Source organism: Vigna umbellata, chromosome 4 (assembly GCF_029865625.1).
Source record: "Vigna umbellata cultivar VRB3 chromosome 4, Vumbellata_1.0, whole genome shotgun sequence".
Lineage (NCBI taxonomy): Eukaryota > Viridiplantae > Streptophyta > Magnoliopsida > Fabales > Fabaceae > Vigna > Vigna umbellata.
Window position 1 is genome coordinate 59,652,126 of NC_142168.1, and position 27,443 is coordinate 59,679,568.

The following is a 27,443-nucleotide window of genomic DNA, read 5'->3' on the forward strand; positions in this document are numbered from 1 at the left end:
GAGACGTGATAACAAATCAAATTAATATAAAAACTTTCTTTATAAATAAATTAGTATAAAATTTGAATATTTTAAATATAAATTTTCTCATTGTTTTGATTTTTTATCTTTGACGTAAAATTAGAAAAGTTAACCAAGCATAAGTGTTCTCATTAATTAAGTAAAATGTCATTTCACTCGTCAAAAGTTTAGGTCCACTCTATTGGTCCATTTGTATCATCAATGGAAACTCAAAGTCACATGGTTATGTAATTCTTAAATCACATACGGACACACGGAATCACACACATGCACACACGCAGAGACTTCCACACAAGTGAACACTCCCACGCACGCACAGCCACACACGTGTAATGAAACTTTGAATCGTTACTATACTATATAGTCAAACGTCCTTACACATAAGACCGAATGAAAAAGGTCATAAGGAGGGGGAGACCGGCCAAACAGGTTAGAAACCCATCAACACACACCATGCGATCCAGCCAAGCAACATATTGACTGCTCGATCAAGTAAGATGAAAGACCGAGCGGACACCTCGCAATACAAACAAATATGGATGAGACAACCAAAAGAAAACACAACATACATATAGATAACACAATCAAACTCACCCACAAAACTCAAGTTATTTAATTCCAATTCATCAGTCATTCAATAACTTATATCCAAATCATTGACACATCAGAAGGATCCAATTCATCAGTCATTTAATAACTTATATCCAAATCATTGACACATCAGAATGATCACATAATCTCAATCTATATATAATCATCGCAAAATAAGATTAAGTGTCACCTCTCACCCTTATTTTACATAACTTCACCAGGTAAGTATTCACTGATACATATAATCATACTTCATTAAGATTCCATAAACACCTCTAAACATCACCTCAAATAAAGATTATTGGTAAGCGTTACTTATCATGTAATGGATCATAGTTGGACCGTGATTAGAGTTTCACTAATCTCATACTCATCTTGAAACGTATAAATAGAGACCAAATGTAAGAAGGTAGGTAACTGCACTGTGAATTTAAGATTTTACTGTGACTCCCGATCGGATTAATTATTGACCTAAGTCGGAGTGCCTTTAACAAGTACACCTCAATGATTTGGAAAACATACAAAGAAAAACGTTGGATTAGAACATATAAAAATACCTAAGCTAATTTGGACAAAAGCGTGAAAGAGTGTTTTTTTAGAGATACTCGACTCTGCACCCGAAACAGTTACACAAGAAAGTTCATTTAGAAAAATTCTGACCCTCAAATCAGTAAAAGATTTTAGAATGAGTATGTGAGTAAAAATGATTATAAGATTGTATGTACTCTATGTAATAGCATGTATTTATAGTCTTTTTAAACCTATGAATAACATGTTAATAGGTTATGTTATTTGTTAGAATAATTACTAAGTCTACTTGTTAGTGTAGTCAGTAGGACTAAAATAGGGGATAGTGTGTTGGGTTATCTCTAATCATTGTACCTAGCAGTCTAGGACAGTGACTTGACCTTCTATCTCTCTATTGTATCAACTATTTATCTATATAAATAACAGAACATGAGAGGTGTTTTTAAGCCCTCAAGAACATAATTTTATCTCAAGTTTATTGTTAATAGATTCTGTTTATATCACAAATTATATCATATATTATATAAATATTCTCTCTCCTTATTTTAAGGAAGTTAGGATATCACATGGATCTCACATTTGGATCCTTTGCTTATAGGGCCCTTTTTGGGTCTGTCAAATAATAATAATAATATTGTAAATATATGCCAGGTAGTATATAAGTCCTCCGAGCATGAAAGTTAATTTTTGTAGATGAACCATGTTGTTTAAATGAACGAATTTATATATGTTACTTTTAACTCTTGATTGAGTTGTACTTTTGTAGATGAACCATTGTTTAAATGAATGAATTTATATATGTTGTTTTTAGCTCTTGATTGAGTTGTACTCGAACACTTATATTGTAAATCTTTTGTACGCTTAATTTATACTCTTGACTAAGTCTATAATCGGACACTAGTAAAGTTCTTGGAGTTTCTCATGTAAGTTCATGGTCTGACACTCCTAAGGTAGTTAGAGTGTTTCTCAAGTAAGTTCATGATAAGACATTTGTAAAGTACTCCGGGTTGTTTTTTGAGTAGGTCGGATAATGCTTAGGTTGTTTTCTAAGTACATCGTAAGGTATTTGGGGTGTTTTCCAAGTAGATTATAAGGTACTTTAGACGTTTTCCAAGTAGGTCATAAAATAGTTTAGACATTTGTAAGTTCTTTGACCCTTACTGGATTCACATCAAGATCTGTGTATCCTGTGAATGCTCTCCAACAATCATTCCATCATATGTCTCCATTCCAAGGTCTATAAAAAGAGTCCCTCGAGCTTCTAAGCTCATCAAAACCCATGGACATAAGTACTCCCTTCCTGGCATTGCTAAGAGGACCTCAAAATTGTTCATATGCATGGAAAGCACGATGCATGAATCCAATTTTGTGTGCACTGTTGAACAAACTCCTCTACCCAACCAAACCCCTTCATGAACAAGTCGTGTGGCACTACTACATCTGCCAGCCAATCGCAATGGTGATCAGACGGGGCTTCAGAATGGCTGTCACGTGGAGGTTTGAACAGGTTTGGAAGGCGCCGAGCCACAAATGTTTTTGTTGGGGTTGGAGGTGCTTGAACATCCTTCGTGAGTTGTTGAGTGCTTACCAACGTGTAAACATAAGGTCACCACTCACCTTTTCTGGAGGGTAGTTTCATTGTAGAAGCCTTTGAATTGTCGTAATGGAGCTGGGTTGGTTAAGGAAATACATTGTATAAAGAAAGAGTTTTTAGTTCTTCATTCTGTGTATTCTTTTTCTTTAAATAGGTTAGAGTAGAAAGAAGAAAAGCCCAGATCACCTATACCTTTACATTCCAACAATTTCAGTTTTACGTAGAGTAGCTTTGACCATTTTTATCAGGAGTTTTGGAGAGTTTACGCTGGAAGGAAGTTAGAGAACCAGACTACAATTTGAGCAGAGTTTTTCCAACCATCACATGGTAAATGGGGTCTTAACCTCTTTCTCTTGTACTCAATTCTTAATTCAATGCAGATTTACATTTTTTTTCACTATTGTTTCCTTGATTTATTGTTTTCCATTTTACTTTTCATTGCCATTTATGTTGCTTGCAATTTTACAGATTTCTTTTACGAGTTCTTGCAAGTTAAGATTCATGTAAATTCTCTCAAAATACAGACAGCCAACTCCAACAATGAGACTTTTCAATCTCTTAACAGACAGTTGTTTCCTTTAAATTAAAAGATAACAATAGATTTTAATTTTTAAAATATTTCCTTGAGCATTCAACACAATATATTAATCTATATGAAAATTCACAATATTTGCATGCTCTCAATGTTCAACCACTTCAATAATTAAAGACCACAACCATGATTGGAAGATCAAATACAAAACACACCATGACTGACTAGAAAGCAAGGGGAGAGGAAGACTGGTTCAGAACTAAGCCATAGGACAAATCATCATTCACAACACAGCAAATCATGGTAGCTTTCTTTAAAAGTATCCAGAAAATCAGTAGCAAACAAAAACAAGAGCACCAACTAAGCCAACATCACAGAGACATAAAGAAGCAGCATCTTCTCTTCGAGTTCATTCTTACTGTAATTGATTGCTATGGAGTAATAATGTCTATTCAATCCATGTATCAGAGTTTGAAAAGTAAATTGCAAAAACAATAAGTAACGGCAAAAAGGAAAAAACAACAGCATCTATACTTTTGGAATGAAATAAAGGAACACTCACTTGGATAGATGGCCCAAGTTGGAAGTTGTTTGACCTGGCTTGTTTAGGTAACCCAGGCGACGAAGAGGCACTTCTGGTAGTAAACGAGATGTTGTAGGATGATCTTGGGGACCCTCACCGACGGGTTCTATAAAGCCAGCAGATGTGGGCACATCAAATAATGCTGAGTGAACGACAACCTCTGTTTCCAACTCCTGGTGACTCTAAGCTTATAGATCGTAAAAAAGAAGACCTTTTACTTGACTTCTAGACTGCGATATACTCTCTTGTTTTCTCTGTCTTCTGCGTTCTGTTCTGATTTCTTAATTTCTTGTAGTCTGATGAGCTGGCTATAGGCTCCTTCGGGATCCTTGGTGAGCTCATTGTGTGAACCTGATAAAATTTTCCTTATAGTCATGCAACGAGGAATATAAACAACATGTTTTAAATTTTTATGACCCTCCTAAAAAATGTAAGTCATGGAAAAGATACTATTACTATATTATATGTTTACCTCTTTAAACTATTTTTCCTTGATGGAAAACAACAATGGTATCACTTGTTAAGTTTCTTTACTCACGAAACCTAAATAGTAAACTCTCTTCTCACTCACACACTCAATAGTAGAAATTATACTATATGTATATGTATTTTATTCAATCTATAACGTAAAGAAAGAAGAAAATACAAGTAAATGTTCTCAAGGAAGCCTTCCTTCCTCCACTGACCAAGAGGTCCAGTCTAATCCCAAAACAAAACATCAGATGATGCCCTTTCCCCTCGTTCTGTTTACTATTTATACTATCTCTCTCTTCTAACAACCTAACATCTTTTCTCGCCTCTACCGTTCGGATTCTTCTCACTCCTCAAATTCTACAGTTCGGTTTCTACTTTCCCTAATACCGTTCGTCCACCAACCTCCCAATACCATTTGGCTACTCACTTCCCTAATACAGTTCGGTCATTCGCTCTCCTCCTCTCTTCCAGCCTCCGTACGGTATTAATATACCGTTTGGCTCTTACTTCTCTCCTCTTACCCTTCGGCCCTTATTTCTCTCCTCTTACCGTTCGGCTCTTACTTCTCTCCTCTTACCGTTCAACTCTTACTTCTCTCCTCTTACCGTTCGGCTCTTACTTCTCTCCTCTTACCGTTCGGCCCTTACTTCTCTCCTCTTACCGTTCGGCCCTTACTTCTCTCCTCTTACCGTTCGGCCCTTACTTCTCTCCTCTTACCATTCAACCCTTACTTCTCTCCTCTTACTGTTCGGCCCTTACTTCTCTCCTCTTATATTCCTAACATTACTCCACCCCTCAAAATCAACCTTGTCTGCAAGGTTGAAGTCAGGGAACTGTTACTTGACGTAATGTTCTTCTTCCCAGGTGGCGCCCTCTAATTCACGTCTGGAGGCTTGGGTGGTGGCAAATCCTCTTCCACTATCTTCCATTCTTCCTGGATCCTATTAACTTCCAACATTCTAGTCACCTCTTTTCCAAAATCCTACTCCATCTTCATGCTCAGTTGCCACCAATCTACTTTAATTTCTCCCTGGGTTGCCAAACAGGTAGCTCCTAAATTCACATCTAGCATGTATTCCACCACCTCCTTCCTCAATGGTGGCTCTGCCCTGCTCAACCTCATTGACAGAATCTGGATAGCCGGATGCTTAAGACTGTCTAGTTCAATCACAGACAGAGGATGGATGTAGTGCATCTTTGGCAACAAAGGTTGTGTATACATAGACAACATGTGTATCACAAATAAGCTTGTGAACCTTACAACCAACTGCACCTCGCCCATTTTCTTCACACCAGAATTATGCAGTGCTAAAAGCGGATAAGAGTGTGTGTACACCCTATCAGCTTCAAGAGTGGGCAGCCTAATTCTCACCTTCCCTATTCTTGAATCCTTTGATGCACCTGATTTCTCTCCAACATGTAAAAGACCATTATCATGGACCCCTACTGTGATAATAATACATGGATCAAAAACCTCCCAAATGTATTGCTCATTCCACCTTGGAGCAAGACTATCCACAATTGTCCTAGTACGGATCCACTTCTGCCCATATTTAGTTACACAATATGCATTTGTGGCTCCTCTACCATCTCTAGTCTTCATTGGCATCAGCCCTTGTGCACTTATAATCCCCAGCTCTAGAATTCCAATGTTGGCCTTCGATAGCTGCGTTGTTGTTGGCCTAAGATCACTACTGTTACGTACCTGAGTACGTGAACTTGCCACTCACACCCTTTTAAACTCCCACAGGCAATAAACAATGGTATTTGACTGAATAAAACTCTTTATTAACTGGAAATATTGGTATCACAATAAACAACCAATAACTGGGAGCAGGGTCTCCGTCAGTTGCATGAGAGCCTAACCTCTCTTACAAAAATCCTTAATCAAAAACCTCCCCCTAAACCCTAGGTTCCTCCTTTATTAATACTAATTACTCCTTCCCAAAAAGGTAAAGAATAATAGTAATTATGCCTATTTATTATAATTATTTGGTAAGAATATTTCTATCCTTATTTACTATATTTACTTCTATAATATCCTGAGGTACGTCCTTTGAATTTCCCGCCTATCCTAACTGTTGCCAGTTAGGACGCTCGTTGTTGCTTCCACTCGCTTAGGACGCTCGTCATCGTCCACTCGCTCAGTCCTCCTTTTCTCTTCCCCTACCTTGCGGCCATCGTGCTCCCCCCTTTCAGCCGTTCGGCCCTCGTGCTTCCCCTTTCAACCGTTCGGCCCTCGTGCTTCCCCCTTTCCACCGTTCGGTCATCGTGCTCCCCCCTTTCAACCGTTCGGCCACTGTCCGTACGGACCCCTTCTCTCTCTCTCCTATATCTTCTTCTCTCGTAAACTCGCCAGCCCCTAACAACTACTATAGTGAGTTGATTCATTGAGCACATGGTAGCCACCTTCCAAGTAAACCCTCAAGTGTATCCTACTTGAGAACTTGGTCTCTTTCTTATTTTCCTCTTCAACAACCACATGTTTTTCAAGGTTAAACCACCTTGTGTTCACAGGCTTATGGTCAAACCTCCTCTGCACATTGTGTAAAGGACTGACACATCTTCCCAGAATTTCATCTTTGTTTGGACCAACCCTATCTTCTGCAGTCAGAACCAAAGGCTCCTTAAATGGCTCAGCCGCAACAAACATCAAGGCCTCATTCCACATGGGATTTATGGTTTTACTCTGAGATGCTCTAGTTCTTGAAAATTGACTTCCCATATTGGTCTTCACAAAGACTTTAGGATACCGGGTTTTGTCACTTGGTACCAAGTCCTGAGCCTCAATAACATTGACCCTGACATACCAAAGCTTAGGTGAAAGGTAAACCTTTGATCTTATGTTTGTAACAGCCTCAGGACCAACAGTTGCTGCATCAGAATGCCATGCATCAGGAAATGGCTCGTCTGCTTGAGTTGCCGTCCAAACTGACAACATTAACTCTCCCTTGGCTTTCGCACATCTCCTGTCTTCTAGTCTGTACCACTGTGGAGCCAAAGGGCTATCTGGTGGCACACTTTTTGGGATTTCATTCAGATCAAACATCACTCTCCCTACAGAGTCATCCATAACAACATCTTTGTCTTTCACTACCCCCTCCAGAAGAGAAGCTTGAATCCTTTCTTTGGAGAAGGCAAAAACATGATTCCACTGAGGATTGGACTTTTTCACAAAGTGCTTGGTGAGGCCCTTGTAGTTTCCAAGCTTCACTTCCACATAAGGATCCACACCACCACTAATAATGCTAACTCCAAGATTGACAGAGACAGAAAGTGAAGAGTGATCTGGTTTTTCGATGCTTGCGGCACCAAAATTTCCAATTCCTGGATGTCCTCGTCGACGCTTCCCTCCTGTCGCTCCGCTGTCAGCTCCTCACAATCGGTGCCCCGATTTAGTCTGCCAAACCTTCGCGTCAGAGCATTAGTGAACATCTTCCAAGTCGGATTCGTGGTTTTCTTCCGCTAGAAGCGGAACCAATAGCTTGCCAAACCTCCATCCATGCATCTATAGACAAGCTTCATCTTCTCCTTTTCCGTCACGTTGTGGAGATCGAAGAGTTTCTCTGCCTATGCGATCCAGCCTATGGGACCCACACCTTCAACATGCTTCCAACTGCGTCGAACTTCTCCTCTGTTTTCTCTTGATTTCTCCTCCGAGTTTTCCGGCGATCGTCGTCCAGCCTTGACGGAATCACAGCTTCCTTCGGAGCTCCGATCTCGGTTCCTGGCGCATCGTCCGAATGTTCGTCGGAACTCGAGAGTCATCGATTGCACCTCCACCTTCAATTCCTCCATTGTCGACTCCATCGCTGCCATTCGTTCCTCCAGTCTTCCTTCTAGTCCATTTAATTTTCCCTCCATTCTTCGCTACCGTTCCTTCTCACTAGCTCTTCTTCCCTCCGAAACAGATTCGGAAGGTCAGACCAATTTGTTAGGTTTCTTTACTCAAGAAACCAAAATCGTAAACTCTCTTCTCACTCACACACTCAACAATAGAAATTATACTGTATGTATCTGTATTTTATTCAATCTGTAGTGTAAAGAAAGAAGAAAATACAAGTAAATGTTCTCAAGGAAGCCTTCCTTCCTCCACTGGCCAAGAGGCCCAGTCTAATCCCAAAACAAAATATTTGATGATGCCCTTTCCCCTCATTCTGTTTATTACTTATACTATCTCTCTCTTCTAACAACCTACCATCTTTTCCCGCCTCTACCGTTCGGTTTCTTCTCACTCCTCAAATTCTACCGTTCGGTTTCTACTTTCCCTAATACCGTTCAGCCACCAACCTCCAGCAACCTCCCAATACCATTCTGTCGCAACCGGAATCGCGACGGGACGACGATCCAAAAAGAAACGGGTTTTAAAAAGAGATTTGGAGTCGCCACCATAGTTTATTATGGAAAACTATGGAAAAACCTCAAAGCGATAAAGCACGGTCCACGAAAACCAAAGATTGGGTTCGGGAGTCGGTTACGCGTGGGGAAGGTGTTAGCACCCCACAACGCCTGCCCTAAGGCAGTACCTTTAACTAAATGCACGAATATGATGTGGTTTTTCAAAATGTTTAATTATCCCCTAAAATAAAATTCTAAATAAACAAAACATATTTTTTTAGTTTTTTGGGCCCGACAAGGATTGACCTTGCTCCTACGTATTCTCATTCAAAATGAGAAATCAGGGTTACGTAGTTCTAGCTAAAAGATTGTTTGTTGTTTGGAAAAGCAGATGTTTTTAATTTTTAGAGATTTTCATGTTTTTAATATTTTCGAGAAAAAAGAAGGTAATGAGTACTAGGCCGACGCGAACGGTCGCACGGGCACTCATACCTTTAAAATGATATTTAAATATTTTTAATTATTTTTGAAAAGAGAGATAACGATATTAAGCACTAGGCCGATGCGAACGATCACACGAGCACTCATACCGTTATCTACTTATTTAGGAAAACTTAAGGGTATTGAATGCTAGGCTGATGCGGACGATCGCACAAGCACACATACCATTATTTACTTATTTAGGAAGACTTTTGAGAATATTGAGTGCTAGGCTGATGCGGACGATCGCACGAGCACTCATACCCTCGTTTAATATTACGTAAATAAGAGAGAAAAGTATTGAACACTAGGACGATGCGAACGATCACACGAGTGTTCAACCTTTAAACGTATTTTTGAAATTTTATTTAAGAAAAGAAGAAAAAGGTTTTTTAGCACAAGGACGACGCGAGCGGTCACACGTGTACTTAACCTTCAAAACCTATTTTTTATGTAAATTTATTTAAGGAAGAAGAAAAAGGTTTTTAGCACAAGGAAGACGCGAGCGGTCACACGTGTGCTTAAACCTTCAAAACGTATTTTTGAAATTTTATTTAAAGAAGAAGAAAAAGGTTTTTAGCACAAGGAAGACGCGAGCGGTCACACGTGTGCTTAAACCTTTAAAACATATTTTTGTAAATTTATTTAAGGAAGAAGAAGAGGTTTTTAGCACAAGGACGACGCGAGCGGTCACACGTGTGCTTAAACCTTTAAAACGTATTTTCGAAATTTTATTTAAGAAAAGAAGAAAAAGGTTTTTAGCACAAGGACGACGCGAGCAGTCACACGTGTGCTTAAACCTTTAAAACGTATTTTTGAAATTTTATTTAAGAAAAGAAGAAAAAGGTTTTTAGCACAAGGACGACGCGAGCGGTCACACGTGTGCTTAAACCTTTAAAACGTATTTTTGAAATTTTATTTAAGAAAAGAAGAAAAAGGTTTTTAGCACAAGGACGACGCGAGCGGTCACACGTGCGCTTTAAACCTTTAAAACTTTTCTTGTAATTTTCTATTTTATATGTGTATATAAGTAAAATTATTATATATATATTTTGAAATAAGTGGATAAAATAAAGTAATAAAATAAAAAATGAAATGAAATAAGATAAATAAAAAGGCAAATGAATAATTAAATAATAATAAAGATGGGGGTACCAAAACGGTCAGCCGAAAAGCTTGGATAACGAACGGTCCGTGGTAAAGGCCGAACGTACGTTGGGAAAAGACTCAGAGTCACGAGCGCTCGTTGGGGAGAGTTGACGAACGTATGTTGAGAAAAATAGACTGAATGACGAGCGTTCGTTGGGTGATACGACAAACGTACGTTGAGTACAGGAAGGTAGATGACGAGCGTTCATTTAATGATGTGACGAACGGACGCTGAGAAGAGGAGGCTAGTCTACGAGCGCTCGCTGGGGAGAGCGTTCGTTGGGTAGATGAGGTGAGTGGAGGCCAAATGACGAGCGCTCGTTTGGGACGAGCGTTCGTTAGGAAAATGAGGTTGGATGGCGCACACTCGCTATGGACGAGCATTCGTTGGGAAGATATGGGCTGGATGACGAACGCTCGTTACTGACGAGCGTTCGTTGGGAAGATGTGGGAAGTGGAGACCGAATGACGAGCGCTCGTTTGGGACGAGCGTTCGTTGGGAAGATGAGGCTGGATGATGAACGCTTGTTATTGTCGAGCGTTCGTTGGGAAGATATGGGCTGGATGACGAACGCTCGTTATGGACGAGCGTTCGTTGGGATGATGAGGCTGGATGACGAACGCTCGTTATGGACAAGCGTTCGTTGGGAAGATGTGGGAAGTGGAGACCGAATGACGAGCGCTCGTTTGGGACGAGCGTTCGTTGGGAAGATGAGGCTGAATGATGAACGCTTGTTATTGTCGAGCGTTCGTTGGGAAGATATGGGCTGGATGACGAACGCTCGTTATGGACGAGCGTTCGTTGGGATGATGAGGCTGGATGACGAACGCTCGTTATGGACAAGCGTTCGTTGGGAAGATGTGGGAAGAGGAGCCCGAATGACGAGCGCTCGTTTTGGACGAGCGTTCGTTGGGAAGATGTGGCTGGATGGCGAACGCTCGTTATGGACGAGCGTTCGTTGGGAAAATGAGGTTGGATGACGAACGCTCGTTATGGACGAGCGTTCGTTGGGATGATGAGGCTGGATGGCGAACGCTCGTTATGGACGAGCGTTCGTTGGGAAAATGAGGGAAGAGGAGCCCGAATGACGAGCGCTCGTTTTGGACGAGCGTTCGTTGGGAAGATGTGGCTGGATGGCGAACGCTCGTTATGGACGAGCGTTCGTTGGGAAAATGAGGTTGGATGACGAACGCTCGTTATGGACGAGCGTTCGTTGGGAAAATGAGGTTGGATGACGAACGCTCGTTATGGACGAGCGTTCGTTGGGATGATGAGGCTGGATGGCGAACGCTCGTTATGGACGAGCGTTCGTTGGGAAAATGAGGTTGGATGACGAACGCTCGAAAAAAGCCAAAGGTTCCTGGACGTACGCTCAATTTTGGGCCTGGCCCAATTGAATGGTTTCTAACCTAGAATTTCCTAGGGGTTCTACCTTCCCGCTCTCATTCCTCACCCACTCAGATCCAACACCCTCCCGTAAGCTCCCTCTCTTATCTCACACACTCTCCAGAGACCCAAGTTTCTTTCTCTCTGACCAGGAAAACCCTAAATCTGGGAGGCACGCTGCTGCCACCTCGGCTGGAACCAACCACCGCCACCTCTGCCAAGACCACGACTTGGCCTCGCCGGTGACAACCTGAACTCCTCGCTTAGAAAACGCCAACCCAGGGACGGGTTTACCTCCCCGCGCCGCATCTCCGTCTACCTCTTCGGTCACCTCCCTCACAGCCCAGGCCGCCGGAACTCAACATCGTAGCGCCCTTAACAGCGGCCAAGTTCTGCTTCCTCACCTCCTTCGCATATGCACTACTATGCCTTCGAACCAGCCACCGCGCCACCACCTTCTATTAGTCTCGACGTCGCCAGCGACACCACACTCCACCGGAGCTACCGCCGGTTGCGGCGTTCAACTCTCTCTTTCCCTTATCGTGAATGACGAAAACGCACTCCCTGGGATGACTCTTCGTAGTGCTCTGTGTGAGATCTCTACTAACTCTAGGAAGATCATACGTAAAAATGGGTTGGCGAGATGATGATGGGAACCTGGTGGAGGCTAGGCAGTGAGGTTGGGATGGTTAAGGGTGAGGGGGTCAAGGAGTTTGAGGTCAGGCCGTGGTATAAGGTGTTGAAGATGGAAATGAAGAGGAGAGGGATGAAGATAATGGACCGTGGTCATGAGGTGTATGATGGATGGAATATGCAGCAGGGAATGAAGATGATCATGGATATTGGAAATCAAGTGTTGGAGGTGAAGATTGAAGATGTTTGGTAATAACGAACATATACCAATATCCAGTGCATTCAACAATATTCATATACAAATTTAACAACAATCGGAGATATGCTCATGAACCAGTAACCCACTCAGTAGAACAAGGAGTGTTAGATATTACTTACCTTTCGATTGCCACTGCCAACCTTGCGTCTCCAATGAGTTTTTTCCTCCTCCTTTTGCTGGCGTCTATCCTTTTTCTCCAGGTAAAAATGGTGAATCTGGATGATGATCCCCAGACGAAGGTCCCCCGTATGCCCTCCTCCTTTCTATTCTCTCCCTCCGATCCCAACAAAATCCCCTCCCAAAATCTTGGGAAATATTCCTTTCTAACCACCTGGTCCCCCTCACCCAGACACGTCTCCCATACCCATTTCCCACGTTTTCTATTTTCCCCTTTTTTTTAATTTTTATTTTATTTATTATTTATTTTCAATTTTAATTTCATTTTTTAATTTTTTAATTATTAACTCTATTAAAACAAAATTGAAGATAAGAAAAGTAAAAATTGAATTAAAAGCAAAAATCTAAATACATAAAAATAGAATAAAACAAAAAAGGTAAAAAAAAACCAATAAAAACACTTCTTTTTTTCAACCCGGACAAAATTGAGTGTTGACACATTCGGCTACTCACTTCCCTAATACAGTTCGGTCGTTTGCTCTCCTCCTCTCTTCCAGCCTCCGTTCGGTATTAATATACCATTTGGCTCTTACTTCTCTCCTCTTACCGTTCGGCTCTTACTTCTCTCCTCTTACCGTTCGGCCCTTACTTCTCTCCTCTTACCGTCTGGCCCTTACTTCTCTCCTCTTACCGTTCCACCCTTACTTCTCTCTTCTTATATTCCTAACAAAAATGACAGTTTTTCTGTTTATCATTATTCTGTCGAATGCCTCTTGTACAATTCTCTCAGATTCAGTATCAAGGGCACTTGTAGCTTCATCCAGAAATAGGATTCTTGGGTCTTTCAAAATCGCTCTTGCTATCGCCACTCTATGCTTTTGACCAACCATTGTATCTAGCTCTAAAATTCATAAATCATATAAAATTATAGAGGTGAAAGGACCCTTTCTAATAAAGATAGAAGTAAAAAAAAAAAAACATATTTTGTCATGTACACTATGAAGATAAAAGTATTACTGTTAAAAAAAAACATGTGAATCCAAATATAGTTAGCCAGAAATACATATTATAAGTCTAATCCTCGGAGTCCTTCGATAGAGACAGGAGGAGAGAATCAAGTATTTGAAATTATAGATTATTAGAAACCAAAAGAAACACACAACTTACATAGAGCCAGTCAATACAATACAACAAATATAACAGTCACAACCTCTCCTCCTGTGTATCCTTTCTCGATTATCATTTTCGAACTAAACCAAATGCCCAAAGCATAGCTGCAGATAAAGACAAAGTATAGCATAGCAAAGCCCAAACCAGAAGCTCCAGCCTCCTGCACTCCATTGATGTAAGCCTTGATTAAGGACTGATTGTATTTAGTTATTGCTAGCCTCTCCACAGTTAATGACGCAACCTACATTAGAGAGATAAAGGTGATTTATATATCAGCAGTAACAAAAAGGAAAAATGAAGAGTTTGTTTTAGCCTGTGTGCCTACCGTCCGGATAGAGCCAATTTTCTGCTCTACAACACTTGAAGCTTTGGAATAAGCAGCTTGTCCCCTGGATGACTTGTAATAACCAGGCTCATCAGAGCCCGGGACAAGACAAGAAGTGGAATATAAGATAGAATACAAAATGCTGCCTCATCATGTGCATTTAGAACAAAACCTGCGGGAAAACAAAATCACCAAGATTTCAGGAAGTCATCACAATGAGAATGCATAATACATTCAATAATGTCGTCCCCTTCAAACTTCAAAATGTTTCCCTAACGTCGATGTGTACAGACAGCTAGCATAAATGTAGACAAGGAGATAAGGTTCTTTTATTACATCCAACAACTTAAACCAAAGTATTATCAAAGTAATTTATATTTTTTCAAATTAAACCGAATCAAACTAGTCTTGGTATAAATTTCAGACTTTTCTTTTGTATTACTCTTATATTTTAAGAAACCCATTTATCACTTTTTAAATTTGTGGTCGGTCTTTTATACAAAATTTTGAAAGAAAAATAATAATTCTCTTTTGATAGGTTCTTTTAATCAAGAACCTATGAATAGCACTAGAAACACAACACATAACAGGTCCTCTGAATTATACAGCCTCCTTTTATTGCAAAAGAATCAAAAAATGGTGAATACAAGGTACTCAGAGAGCTTAACCTCTCCCCAAAGAACTCCAAGAGTTCTTGCACAATCAATAAGACTCCAAAACTCCCCGACATACACTCGTTCCCCCCTTTTATACCAACTACTAACAGAACTAACAGAAACCCATTTCCCCATTTCCCCATTTCCTAACTGCCTTGGCAGTTAGGCTCAGTGCCTTTATCTCTTCTCCTATATACAATTAACTCCCTAACATTACTCCCCTCTCCTCCAACAACCTTGTCCCCAAGGTTGAACTCCGGATATTGCTCTTGTATAGTCGCCTCATCTTCCCATGTGGCACTCTCTTGTCCCCCTTCTTGCCATTCTATCAAAACCTGAGGTATTTCTTCTGTCCCTAGCTGTCGAATCCTTTTGTCCAACACCTTCGCTGGCCAGAACATGGGGCCATCTGCTTGTAACTTAGCTGGAAGTTCCTTTTCAACTCGCTTCTCCCCCACAACTTTCTTCAGTTGGGAAACGTGGAATATTGGATGTATTTTGGCTGCCTCTGGTAATTGTAAACGAAAAGCTACCTTCCCCACCTGCTGTAACACCTCAAAGGGTCCACAATACCTTGCCGATTGCTTCGGATGCAACCGAGTTGGCATGGAAGACTGTCTATGGGGTCTAATCTTTAAATAGACCCAGTCTCCTATTTGAATGTCTGCTTCTTTCCTTTTCTTATTCGCCTGATTAATCATCGCTTCCTGCGCTTGCCTTAAATGCACCTTGAGTTGTTTCAAAGCCTCATCCCTTGTCAGCAAATCCTGAACCACCGATTCCACCGCTGTCTCACCTGGGATAAAACGGCTCAAAGCTGGTGGAGCTCTTCCGTAAACTATTTCAAAAGGGGAGCATCTTGCTGCACTTTGATAACTGGTATTATACCAGTATTCAGCCCAAGGGAGCATCAACTTCCAACTCCTCGGCTGCTCTGAGCAAAAACACCTCAAATACCCTTCCAAAATTCGGTTCACAACTTCCCTTTGGCCATCTGTTGAATATAGTGAAAAATTATATTTGGATTAATCTCCCTTGTGTAAAATACACACATAGGGTTCTCTATTTATAATAGAAGAAATATGGGCTAAGCCCAAAATACAAATGAGAAATAATAACAAACTAACTAAAAGATATAATATATCTAACACTCCCCCTCAAGCTAGAGCAAACAAATTGTATGAACTAAGCTTGGAATAGATGAACTCAGTGTTGAACTAGATGATTTGTCTTCAAGAGTGTGAGGCAAACATAGATGGACTAACAACAGCTTGTGAAACTTCAACTTCAAAATTGGATGAAGGAGAGCAGTGGTGGACAATGACAAGCTGCAAGGACTGATTCCCAATCAATGATGGATGAGTGACGGGATCAACAGTAGTAGCTGAAAGCTAAGAGCTACAAAACTGCAGGGACTACACTAAATCCTCATCAATGATGGATGGGTGACGGGATCAACAGTAGTAGCTGAAATCTACAAAACTGCAGGGACTACACCCATATTTATGTGACTTGCAGTGTCTTGGAAACGTACTAACGTACTCCCCCTTAGTGTGAAGGGCGGAAATATGAAATATCACAGTTGCTGGACCACTAAAACAAAACCAAATATTAAGCTACAATGCTGAAACAAAGGCATCAAAGATCCAAAGACATGTTGGAGGTCCAAAATTCTTTGCTGGACAACTCCCAAGTGGTGATACTTAGCTACGTATCACAAGAAGATCGGGCTAAACTCTAGCCCAAGAAGAACTGACGCAGTTGCGTCTGTCTGAGACGGTAGCAACTAAAGCGGCAGTTGACAACTATAAAACTGCAGGGACTAAATTGTCATCACTAACTGATGGGGCCTGTAGTGGTTGGAAGCGACAAAACTACAGGGACTGCCATCACTAACTGTGTGATGGGGGCCTTCAGTGGTGGAAAGCACACGGCGCCTGGACAGCGGCAAACGGCGCCTGGACAGCGGCAAACGACGCACGGACAGCGGCAAACGGCGCACGGACAGCGAAGACAGACAAAGATGGTAGCAATGGCTGCTCTGGAGGGTCTGAACAGAGAGAGGGAGGTCCGGCGACGGCTATGGAGGTGTGGCGGTGAAACTCCGACACCGGGAAGGTGGCGCGTGCAGAACACGCGGCCGAGACTGGCCGAGAAGAAGCGGCGCGTGACAGCTGGTGCGGAGGCTTCGGAGGACGGGACCACTAGGGCTGGGTTGCGCTTCTCAAGGCGCACCTAACCCTTGACTTCGCCGGAGCAAACGACGGCGGCGGCGGCGGCGGACTGGCCGGGAAGAAGTGCTGCGTGGCGGCGCGTGACTGAGAAGTGGCTCTTGAAACCGGCGTGGTTGGCCGTCGCTCGAAGAGACGGTCCAGATCCGCAGGTCACCCGTCGAAACTGTGACGGTGGCCGGCGGTGGTGACGGCGACGGAAGCGGCGGCGACGGTGGCCGGCCGCGGACAGAGGTTGGCGGCGGACAGTGGCTGGCGATGGTCGATGGCAGAGGCGACTGGCTGCACTGATACTGACTATGGCACAGACTTCAGAAGAAGAGAAAGGGCTGTCCACTGAAATTTTAGGGGCTGCCGGCGGCCATGGCGGCCGGCCGCCTGCAGACAGCAGAGACCCCGGAAGAAAATCAGAGAACCTACTCTAATACCATGTTGAATATAGTGAAAAATTATATTTGGATTAATCTCCCTTGTGTAAAATACACACATAGGGTTTTCTGTTTATAATAGAAGAAATATGGGCTAAGCCCAAAATACAAATGAGAAATAATAACAAACTAACTAAAAGATAAAAGATATAATATATCTAACACATCCGTCTTAGGATGGTATGCCGTGCTCATACTAAGCTGAGTACCCTGCATCCGGAAGAGTTCTTTCCAGAACACGCTCAAAAACAGGGGATCTCTATCGTTGACTACTGACATAGGAATCCCGTGTAATCTAACTATTTCTTGGACGAACCTTTCTGCAACCGTATGGGCTGAATACGGCTGTTTCAACGCTATAAAGTGGCTGAACTTACTCATCCTGTCAACTACTACCAATATTGCGTCAAACCCGTGTGATTTGGGTAGCTTCACAATGAAATCAAGACTTATCTCTTCCCAGATGGCTTGCGGAATCGGTAGTGGTTGCAAATGACCCTGAGGAGAGGCAACTAAGTACTTATGCTGTTGACAAATCACACAACCCGCAACAAACTCTGTCACTGTTTTCTTCATCTCTGGCCAATATAATGATTGGGCAATCTTTCGGTAGGTGCGAAACACTCCAGAATGGCCTCCTGTACTCGTCACATGAAACTCTGCTAAAAGCTTGGGAATCCAATTTGATTTAGCGGACAAAACCAACCTTCCTTTATAGTGAAGGCGGTCATTCTCCAACGTATAGGCTTCGTGGCTAGTTGGATCCCCCTTAAGGTCCTCCATTATCTTTTGAAGCGCAGCATCTTCTTCCACTTTTTTCAAAACCTCTTGGAAATCATGCCAATAAGGCCTGGAGATGGCTCGCAGTTCTCCCTCCTCCATACCACCTTCTTTCCGGGATAAAGCATCTGCTACCTTGTTCGAGCTTCCCAACTTATAAACTATCTCAAAATCATACCCCATCAACTTGGCTATCCAATTCTGTTGACTGTGCGGTGTTATTCTCTGTTCCAGCAAGTATTTGAGGCTGCGCTGATCAGTATGAACCACAAACCTCCTCCCCAGTAGATGGGGTCTCCAATGCTGGATGGCCATGACCAACGCCATCAACTCCTTCTCGTATATGGACTTAGTACGCGACCCCTCAGACAGCGCCTTGCTAAAGAAAGCAATGGGCTTCTTATTTTGCATCAACACAACTCCCACACCACTCCCGGAAGCATCACACTCCACATGAAATTCTTGCGTAAAATCGGGCAACGTCAGCACCGGTGCAGACGTCATCGCAACTCTCAGAGTTTCCATGGCTGCCCTGGCTCGCTCCGACCACTCAAACTTTCCCTTTTTCAACAATTCCGTGAGGGGTCTCGCTAACTCCCCATATCTCTGCACAAACCTCCTATAATACCCCGTTAAGCCCAAAAATCCCCTCAATGCTTTCAGATTTCGGGGTTCTTCCGATTCCAGCACGACCTTCACCTTATCTCGATCCATCTCCACTCCTTGCTCCGAGATCTGATGTCCCAAGTATTGAATTCTCCTTTTCGCAAACTCACATTTTGTTGGATTTGCCACCCAAACATTCTGTTCCAGTAGCCGCAGCACCAAATTTAAGTGGTGGAGATGCTCTTCCCACGAGGGGCTGTATACCAAGATGTCATAAAAAAAAACGAGCACCCATTTCCTCAAGTAGGGCGCCATTAATCTGTTCATGGCACTTTGGAATGTCGCTGGCGCATTCGTTAACCCGAAAGGCATCACCAAAAATTCAAACAAGCCCTGGTGGGTTCTGAAAGTCGTCTTGTGGATATCCTCTTCACCCATCTGTATCTGATGATAACCAGCCTTCAGATCCAACTTAGAGAAGAACCTGGCACCCTTGAGCTCATCCAATAGTTCCTCAATTACCGGAATAGGGAACTTATCCGGTATAGTGGCTTTGTTCAATGCTCGGTAGTCCACACAGAACCTCCAGCTTCCATCTTTCTTTTTCACCAAAATTACCGGGCTGGAAAACGGACTTTGACTAGGCCGAATAATACCCGCTCGCAGCATATTCGCGACCTGTTTCTCAAGCTCCTCTTTCATGAAGAAAGGATACCTATAAGGTCTTACGTTTATAGGATTTATGCCCTCCTTAAGCACTATTCAGTGTTGCGCATCACGTGAAGGAGGTAGTCCACCTCTCTCCTGAAACACCTTGTAATGGGCATGCAGAACTGCTCTGATTTCTACCTGCTGCTGCTCCGTCAAGTCATCCATCCCGTCACCGTCTGCCCTGGGTTCCACTATGCACATTTCCCAAACCAAGAACCATGACTCAGCATCCGTGATCTTTGCTAGTGCACCTAGCTCTACCAACTGTCGGGCCAGGGCTGGATCCCCGATAATCTTCATCTTCTCTCCATCCACTACGTATTGCATGGACATCTCTCTCCAGTTAATAACCACTTCCCCCAGTTTTGCCAACCACGCAACACCCAATATCAAATCAACTCCTCCTAGTTCAAACACATACATGTCTTCCTCCACCGTCACATTTCCCAGCTTCAATTCCACCTTCTCACAACGTCCACTCGTCCATTTCTTGCACCCGTCACCCAGACTCACGGCGTAGGTGGGTGTTTCTACCACCGGAAGTCCTAGTTCCTCCACCACCATTCTGCTAATGAAGTTGTGGCTGGCTCCGCTGTCAATCAAGACTACCACGCGTCTTCCTCCTATCAGCCCGGTCAACTTCATGGTCTTGGGAGGTGTCAGGCCCTCCGCCGAACATGCTGAGAGCTCCATGGGTTTCGCCTCCAGGTTAGCGCTTTCCTCCAACTCCCCCTCCTCATCTTCCGCGAGTAAAAGTACTCATAACCCCTTTTCCGCACATCGGTGACCCAGTGCGAACGGTCCTCCGCATCGGAAACATCTCCCTTCTTCCCGCCTCTTTAGAAACTCTGGGTAAGGCAAGTTTCTAACCATCCGATTCTTGTTTTCTCCTCTAGTTGGGTTATTACCCCTCACATTGGTGCTATTCGCCACCGCCGAACCTTCTCTTCTGGCCGGACCCACTCCGTCTGTCCCGCCGACCCTTGTCGCAAAACTGCGATCTCCATCGCCCCTTACGATCGACGCCGAGGTTCGAGTACCCGCGTGAGTCACCTTGATCCCATTCCAAACTCATCTGCATGCACGGTTTATGGCGTCCTCCACGTCTCTCGCCACCCTAATCGCAACCATCAAGTCTGGGGGGCCCTGAATTCTGACTTGGCCTTTAATGTCTTCCCTCAACCCCGCCAAGAAGAAACCCAGAATCAACTCCTCCGACAAGCCCTGGGTCTGACCTAGTAACATCTCGAAACTCCTCACAAACTCTTCCAGCGTTCCCTCTTGCCTCATAGTGGCCATTTGTTCATAGACCGTTCCCCTGAACCCACCACCGAAGCGATTAATCAACCCCGTCTTCAAACCCATCCATGTCCAGTTCTTGGTTTTCTCCCGCCAATACTTGAACTAATAACTTGCGATCCCTTCCATGCTAATGTAAGCGAGTTCGACTTTGTCCTCCTCAGCCACTTTCTGGATGTTGAAAAATCTTTCGGCTCGATTAATCTAGATGTATAGGTCTCCGCCCTCAAAGGATGGCAATTCCACTTTCTTCCTCCAGTTGTGCGGTATTCCCCCAGTATCGCCCCTCCCCGGATTCTCATTCACTGAACTGCTGCTTCCCTCAGAACCACCCCCTTGATGGTTTGCACCCCCACTCATCAACCTCATCATTTGTTGCAAATCGCGTCTGATCGCACCGATCTCCTCTTTGATTCCCTCCACTGTGATCTCCAAGTTATCCAGTCTTCCCTCCGTCTCGCTACCCATCACTGGTTCTCCTCCTATTGGATCCGGCAGGTCAGACCAAATGATAGGTTCTTTTAATCAAGAACCTATGAGTAGCACTAGAAACACAACACAGAACAGGTCCTCTGAATTATACAGCCTCCTTTTATTGCAAAAGAATCAAGAAAATGGTGAATACAAGGTACTCAGAGAGCTTAACCTCACCCCAAAGAACTCCAAGAGTTCTTGCACAATCAATAAGACTCAAAAACTCCCTGACATACACTCGTTGCCCCCTTTTATACCAACTACTAACAGAACTAACAGAAACCCATTTCCCCATTTCCTAGCTGCCTTGGCAGTTAGGCTCAGTGCCTTTACCTCTTCTCCTATATACAATTAACTCCCTAACATCTTTAAAAAAGTAGGGTTAAATATGTTTTTAGTCCCTATACTATCAAGCGGTTTTGGTTTTAGTCCCCCTTTCAAAGCAAGGTACATTTTAGTCCTCCTCCTTAAGGAAACTTTGATTTTAGTCCTCCAAAATTAATACCGTTAAAAACCAGCTGATGTGGCTAACGATAGACTGACACGATTTTTTTTTCTTGCGCTGAGTCAGTGTTTCTCACCTTTTCTCCCTCTCTCTCTCGTCTCTTCCTTCCATCTTCCACCAACCTCCCCACTGGTATCACCTCCCACCAAACATCTACAAATCTGCATCAAAATTTTGTCTAAGGGAATGAGAATAATCTTAAAGAAAAAGAGCACAATGCTTGATAAATTCACCTGAAAGAGCAAAGTATCATTACCATTCTTCGATCAGATTTAAAATTTGACCTCGGTAACATGTGAAGACAATTAATAAGATGAAATTATAATTCTGATTATCTCCAAAAACTAGAAAAGTTTATGGTATTGTGTCTAAGTTTTGTAGAGTAACCAAATTCCTCACCTGAACCTGTCCTCTGGCAGCTGCAGTATGCAAAATGGTGCAACCTTGAGCATCTCTAAACCCCAAAACGCCACAACCCTCTTCCACAAGCTGTTTCAGCATCTCCTAGTTCCCTCCTCTCGCAGCAGCATGAACCGCCCTATTCGTCATATCCCTCTCGTAAAGAAGAGAAAAGAGAGGAATCCGACATAGTGGCGCTGACTACGTAACCGGCGGCGACCCTAGTGGTGATCGGTGACGCTGGCAACACTCACCTCGCGGCTAGCGGCGGCTGATTCGGCGGAGGCTGTGGCGCGGCGTGCAGCGGAGGCAATTTTTCTCTACTCTAGAGAAGAGACTCTAGTCTCGTTGTGCAAATGGAACGAAGATGGGAGACCCCTAATGTGTTCTGATTTAGATCCAAACAGTGTCAATGACCTTTTTGCAGAGGGTGGGGAGGTTGGGTGGAAGATGGAAGGAAGAGACGAAGGAGAGAGAGGGACAAAGGTGAGAAACACTGACTCAGCGCAAAAAAAAAAAAAAACCGTGTCAGTCTACCGTTAGCCACATCAGCTGTTGTTAGTTTTGGAGGATTAAAATCAAAGTTTCGTTGAGGAGGACTAAAATGTACCTTACTTTGAAAGAGGGACTAAAACGAAAATCACTTGATAATATAGGGACTAAAAACATATTTAACCCAAAAAAGTATGATCGAAACGTACTCATTTCTTTTACAATATTAAAACAATTAATATTATGTTCATAATATTAATAAAAAATAACTAATGGAAACATTCCTACAAGGTAGTTGTTTACATTCATAAGTACAAAAAATAAACAAATTATTAGTATGAATGATAAGGTTTACACTTCAAACTTTATGATTAAAATTAAAAAAAAAAACTATTAAAGTCAGTCATCGAGATCTTTTACATAAATTAATTATCAACAAGGTTGAAATATTAGTCATAGTTGTAGAAAAAAAAGCATGAACATAACAATAGTGTTAGAAAGGATGGGATGGAGTTAGTTTTAAATTAACATAAAGGGCATTAAAAGTACTTCTTGATGGTGGCTAACAAAATGTAGTGTTTGAAAATTGAAGAGTTACATGTGAAAATATGCCTTCTTGCTACCAAACAATATATAAAGACTCAGAATTTATTATTGTTTTATGTGTTTCATACTGAAGCACATAAGCATTAAACAATTAACAAGATCGGTCATTAATCTGTAACTAGTATTTGAGAGCATCATTTCAAATTTCCTATTTTCTTTTTGTTTAAATCTAGAAAAACTTTAAAATATCAAAGTTTACTTGTATATGATATGTTTTTAATTGATTTACAGTTCACACTATAATTACATAGAAGTTATAAACTCTAAAATAATGTTAAAACAGTATAAGTTTTTTTTTTTAATAATTTGATCCAACTACAAATCATAAACATTAAAATGTGGTACCTTATGACGTTTAGAAGATGAGCATTCCCCAGTTTCGAGTTTTGAAGCGTCCCACGGTCGATCCACTCGTCCCTTGAAATTTGTATATTTTAACCAAAGCTATTTTTTCCTTTCTCCTCAGATCCTTTCAAGTTCTGGAATGCTTTAGGGACCTTGGAGTATCCCAAAGGATCAAAAGCACCACCAGGGTATTTCTGCTTCCCTGGGTAGTGTGCCCCATGGAACTGGGTTGCCAAGGTAGGTGGCTTGGCTACCAGGAACTGCAGCCCATTCCTGAGCCTTTACCCAGTTTCCTGTAAGCAGAGGTTTATGGTGGTTAGGTGGTGCTTAATAGGCATGCAAACTAAATTATGCAGTCAATCAGTCAAGTTAGCAAACATAATGTTTTGAAATTAAATGAAAGTATAAGAACATATATTATTTACTCATTTAGTTATATATATCCTCACTTGAGTGAACTGCTTGTAAAACATTTAGGATAGTAAGCAATTATACAAGACTGAATGCATGTTTCTGGTACTATATTACACATCGTTTATATGATATATTTCAAGCTAAATTTTACCACTTCTAATTAAAGCAATTGAATGTTTGATAAAGCTTAAACAGTTGAATGGAAAGAAACCCCTTTGATCACAGCTGCGGGGCAATTGGGAGACACTTCCAATGCTCTCTTCAGATTTGCAAAGCAAATAAAAAAGGGTGGTGTTAAGATGTGGTCAACGTATAGAACAACTGTCACAATTAAAGTAATTAGCCAGGTGCAATAAAAGTATTGGGTTTTTATAACCTTTATTATGTTCAGATGTTAAATATTCTTTTACATAACTTGAAGAAATCAGCCATTAAAATAAAATATCTACTCACATAATTTAATATCATTTATATAATTCATTGACATTATAGCTTAAACATGAAAGTTGCAAAATCACAAGACTATCCCCAATCCACTTGAATTTTAGCATGCACGTTGCTGAATTATATGTTAAAAGAATGGTTTCACAAAAATTAAATCCGATCAAAGCCAGTGTGTGCCATACTGATCTAGTTCCAAAGGGAAGAATAAGTAAAATGGAGTTGTGAATCCAAATTTTGGCCCAAAATGAAAGTATGCAATTTTTTTTCAACACAACAGAGACTGTAAAAGTATTTGCAAGTCAAGATTGAAGAACCATACCACGTTGAGTATGGATGTGCCTTCCACTTAACACATTGCTATTAGGGCACAATCTCATACTTCGTCCATTGCCAGCATTAGCCTTCATCTTCTTGACATCATTAGAAGATCCAATCTTGGAAAAGGAAGGAACTCCGAATAATACACTTTTATCCTTCACCTTATTGCCTTCTCTATACAACCTATATTCTTCACTTCCGGTTATTCCACTGAAAGAATCAACATCATTGGCTCTTCTGATCACTTGGTTCCCATCACCAACAAGAAATGACCTTGTTGCCATGGATGGCAAAAAGACAGATTCTTCCAATTTGACTTGCTCTTCTGAGCCATTAGGCAACTTTCTAAGGAGTTTGAAGGTCTACTAATATGCCCATACAGATGCTTAGTCCTGTGAGAGATTTTATTTCCATGAGGACTATGGCCGAATGTTCCTGCAGACAAATCATAGGGTAGGAAACCACAATTGCCAACAACATTGGAGCCTTGCTCATTTCCATAATCATTAAAGTTAGATAGAGAAAGGACATCACTCTCACTGCAATTCCTGAAGACCCTTGGAATGTCACTTTGAAGCCATTCGTCAGAAGCCAATAGACAATCCTCTGAATCCACATCTGAGGCCCTTCTATATAAAGAATCTCTCCCTGCTTGTGTGCAGAAGGGTTGGATTGGGGACACATCATTCTCAAAATAGGAATCCTCTAATGACAAAGGAGATGAACCATCGACATTCTTTGAAAGCTTGTTCAAATATCTAGTCAAACACCCAGCTCCAGCAATGGCTGCAACAACCCACGAAACATATAATCCTCTTTGTGCATATCATCGAAAACAAACAGGAAAGGAAGAGACTTTCGATAAATTTAGAGAAATTGGGGACACCATTTCCAGAAAAATAAAAAAAAATTCCCTGATTCACTGACCAAAGACATTTTTCTCCGAACTCTTATTATCAATTAAGAAATATGTTACTCACTGTTCCATAAGTTGGTGGACGGAGAATCCAACAAGAAAAAGATAATAAACATGAAGAATAAGAAAAGGGGAATGAAAATATTCACGGGGTTTTGTGAACTTGGAAAACATCCAATTCCAATGGCAGAGATGAAGAGGAAAAACAACAAAAGAAACCGTTTACGAGGAAACAGCCAAGAATGGAAAGATGAACTAGGCAGAGGAAGCACCTGTAATATGAAGATGTAGTAGTCATCCTCATAGAGGGCCCGCATGGCATCAACGGGCCTGCCTTTTGGGTTTTTGGGCTTGAAAGAGACGCCGAGGCAAACGTACGCCTTGATTCTCTCTGGTCCAAACACCCATTGCAGGTTATGGCACTATAAGGAAGAAGAAAACAGAAACCTTGAGCTCCGATTGAACACCCATTGCAGGTTAGGGCACTATAATGAAGAAGAACACTGAAACCATGGAGCTCCGATTGAATACCATGGCAACGGGAAGGAAAAAGAAAATTGAAACCATGTTGTAGTTGGAGAGTGAGACTGAGGGAGAGTGAGGGGAGGCAGTTACTAGAGAGAGGGAGGAGAGGCAGTTGCGACGGAGAGGGATGAAAAGAGTGATGGAATCATGCATTCATGCATAGCATCTCAACTTAACCCAACTGCATAATTCATTTTATTGTAAAAGCCAGTTTGGTGCTGTTGCTGTCAAATTTAGTTTAACGTGTGATTGAGGAATTGGACTAATTGGTTTGATTTGATCATCATTTTACATAGTAGGTCATTTGCATGGTATAAAACATAGTATAATCATTTAAAAAATAGTACTTCTTAAGGCACTCCAAAATTTTCATCATTAATAATGTTCATAGTACGAATGAGACGCTTGTCGGTAGTGATAGACCATCTTAAAGAAGGTGATAATAGTAAATTGATTCTATTTATATTGGAAAATGGTACGTCGAGAATGATTTTTTGTCAATAAATTGACAATGTCAGGTGGCGTCTTTGGATTGGCCAAAATAAAATAAAAGAAAATGGGGAGAAGTTATCAGGCCGAGGGGAAAATTGGAAGAAAAATTTAAAACTTTACGAAATTGGTTTCGCGGTTTTCGTTTTCTTATTTTCGGTGTAACTTCTAGAGTTCTTTCATCCCTTCCATCTTTTCTCTGTTCTCTGCCACTCTTTCGATTCTTCAGTGTGAGTCTTCTTCTTTCAAAGTTTTGCACTCTTACGAAGTCGGTCTCCGTTTTCTGCCACTCTTTCGAATCTCCTATTTGAGTCTTCTTCTTTCAAAGTTGAGTACTTTTGCGAAGTTGCTCTTCGCTCTCCGCTCTCCGCTCTTCGCTATCCGCTCTTCGCTATTCGCTCTCCGCTCTTCGCTCTCCGCTCTTCGCTCTCCGCTCTCTTGAGAATTTCCACCAGTCTTTTTCGACTTTCAAAGATTATTCAGAAACACCCGTATTGTGTTTTCGCACTATCTGAGTTCTATCATTTCCTCCTATTTGAAGGTTCGTCGATGGCGACGTTTTGGTATTTCGTACACACCGGCAAGGTGGAAGTTGGTTTTCCGCACACACCAGCAAGACATGGA

The 27,443-nt window shown here is 41.9% G+C and overlaps 2 protein-coding genes and 1 pseudogene across 3 annotated transcripts; all 3 read right to left on the reverse strand.

Moving 5' to 3' along the window:
- Positions 1–354: 354 nt before the first annotated feature.
- Positions 355–26,547, reverse strand: LOC148200738 (uncharacterized). Of its 2 annotated transcripts, XM_088113368.1 has the most exons (8): positions 26,078–26,547; positions 24,891–25,675; positions 24,279–24,386; positions 23,714–24,006; positions 14,182–14,353; positions 13,854–14,097; positions 3,829–4,200; positions 355–538 (listed from the first exon to the last, which is right to left on the reverse strand). In XM_088113368.1, the coding sequence occupies exons 2-4, from the start codon at positions 25,171–25,173 to the stop codon at positions 23,885–23,887; spliced, it is 513 nt and encodes a 170-aa protein (XP_087969494.1). In that variant the 5' UTR covers positions 25,174–25,675; positions 26,078–26,547; the 3' UTR covers positions 355–538; positions 3,829–4,200; positions 13,854–14,097; positions 14,182–14,353; positions 23,714–23,884. The 2 variants fall into 2 exon arrangements, with proteins under 2 accessions (XP_087969494.1, XP_087969495.1); XM_088113369.1 differs by lacking the exon at positions 24,279–24,386 and having other exon boundaries at positions 26,078–26,533.
- Positions 4,491–7,676, reverse strand: LOC148200739 (FT-interacting protein 3-like; annotated as a pseudogene).
- On the reverse strand, positions 19,645–20,286 carry LOC148200740 (uncharacterized). Its single transcript, XM_088113035.1, has one exon. It carries the CDS (start codon positions 20,284–20,286, stop codon positions 19,645–19,647), a length of 642 nt encoding a protein of 213 aa, XP_087969161.1.
- Positions 26,548–27,443: the final 896 nt, after the last annotated feature.

Coding starts and splice junctions, on each gene's coding strand:
- LOC148200740 (XM_088113035.1), bottom strand. CDS start 20,286: ATGGAGCTCTCAGCATGTTCGGCGGAGGGCCTGACACCTCCCAAGACC.
- LOC148200738 (XM_088113368.1), bottom strand. CDS start 25,173: ATGGCAACAAGGTCATTTCTTGTTGGTGATGGGAACCAAGTGATCAGA. Junction 24,387..24,890: donor GCACATCCATACTCAACGTG/GTATGGTTCTTC, acceptor GCAAATCTGAAG/AGAGCATTGGAAGTGTCTCC. Junction 24,007..24,278: donor AATTGCTTTAATTAGAAGTG/GTAAAATTTAGC, acceptor CTCTGCTTACAG/GAAACTGGGTAAAGGCTCAG.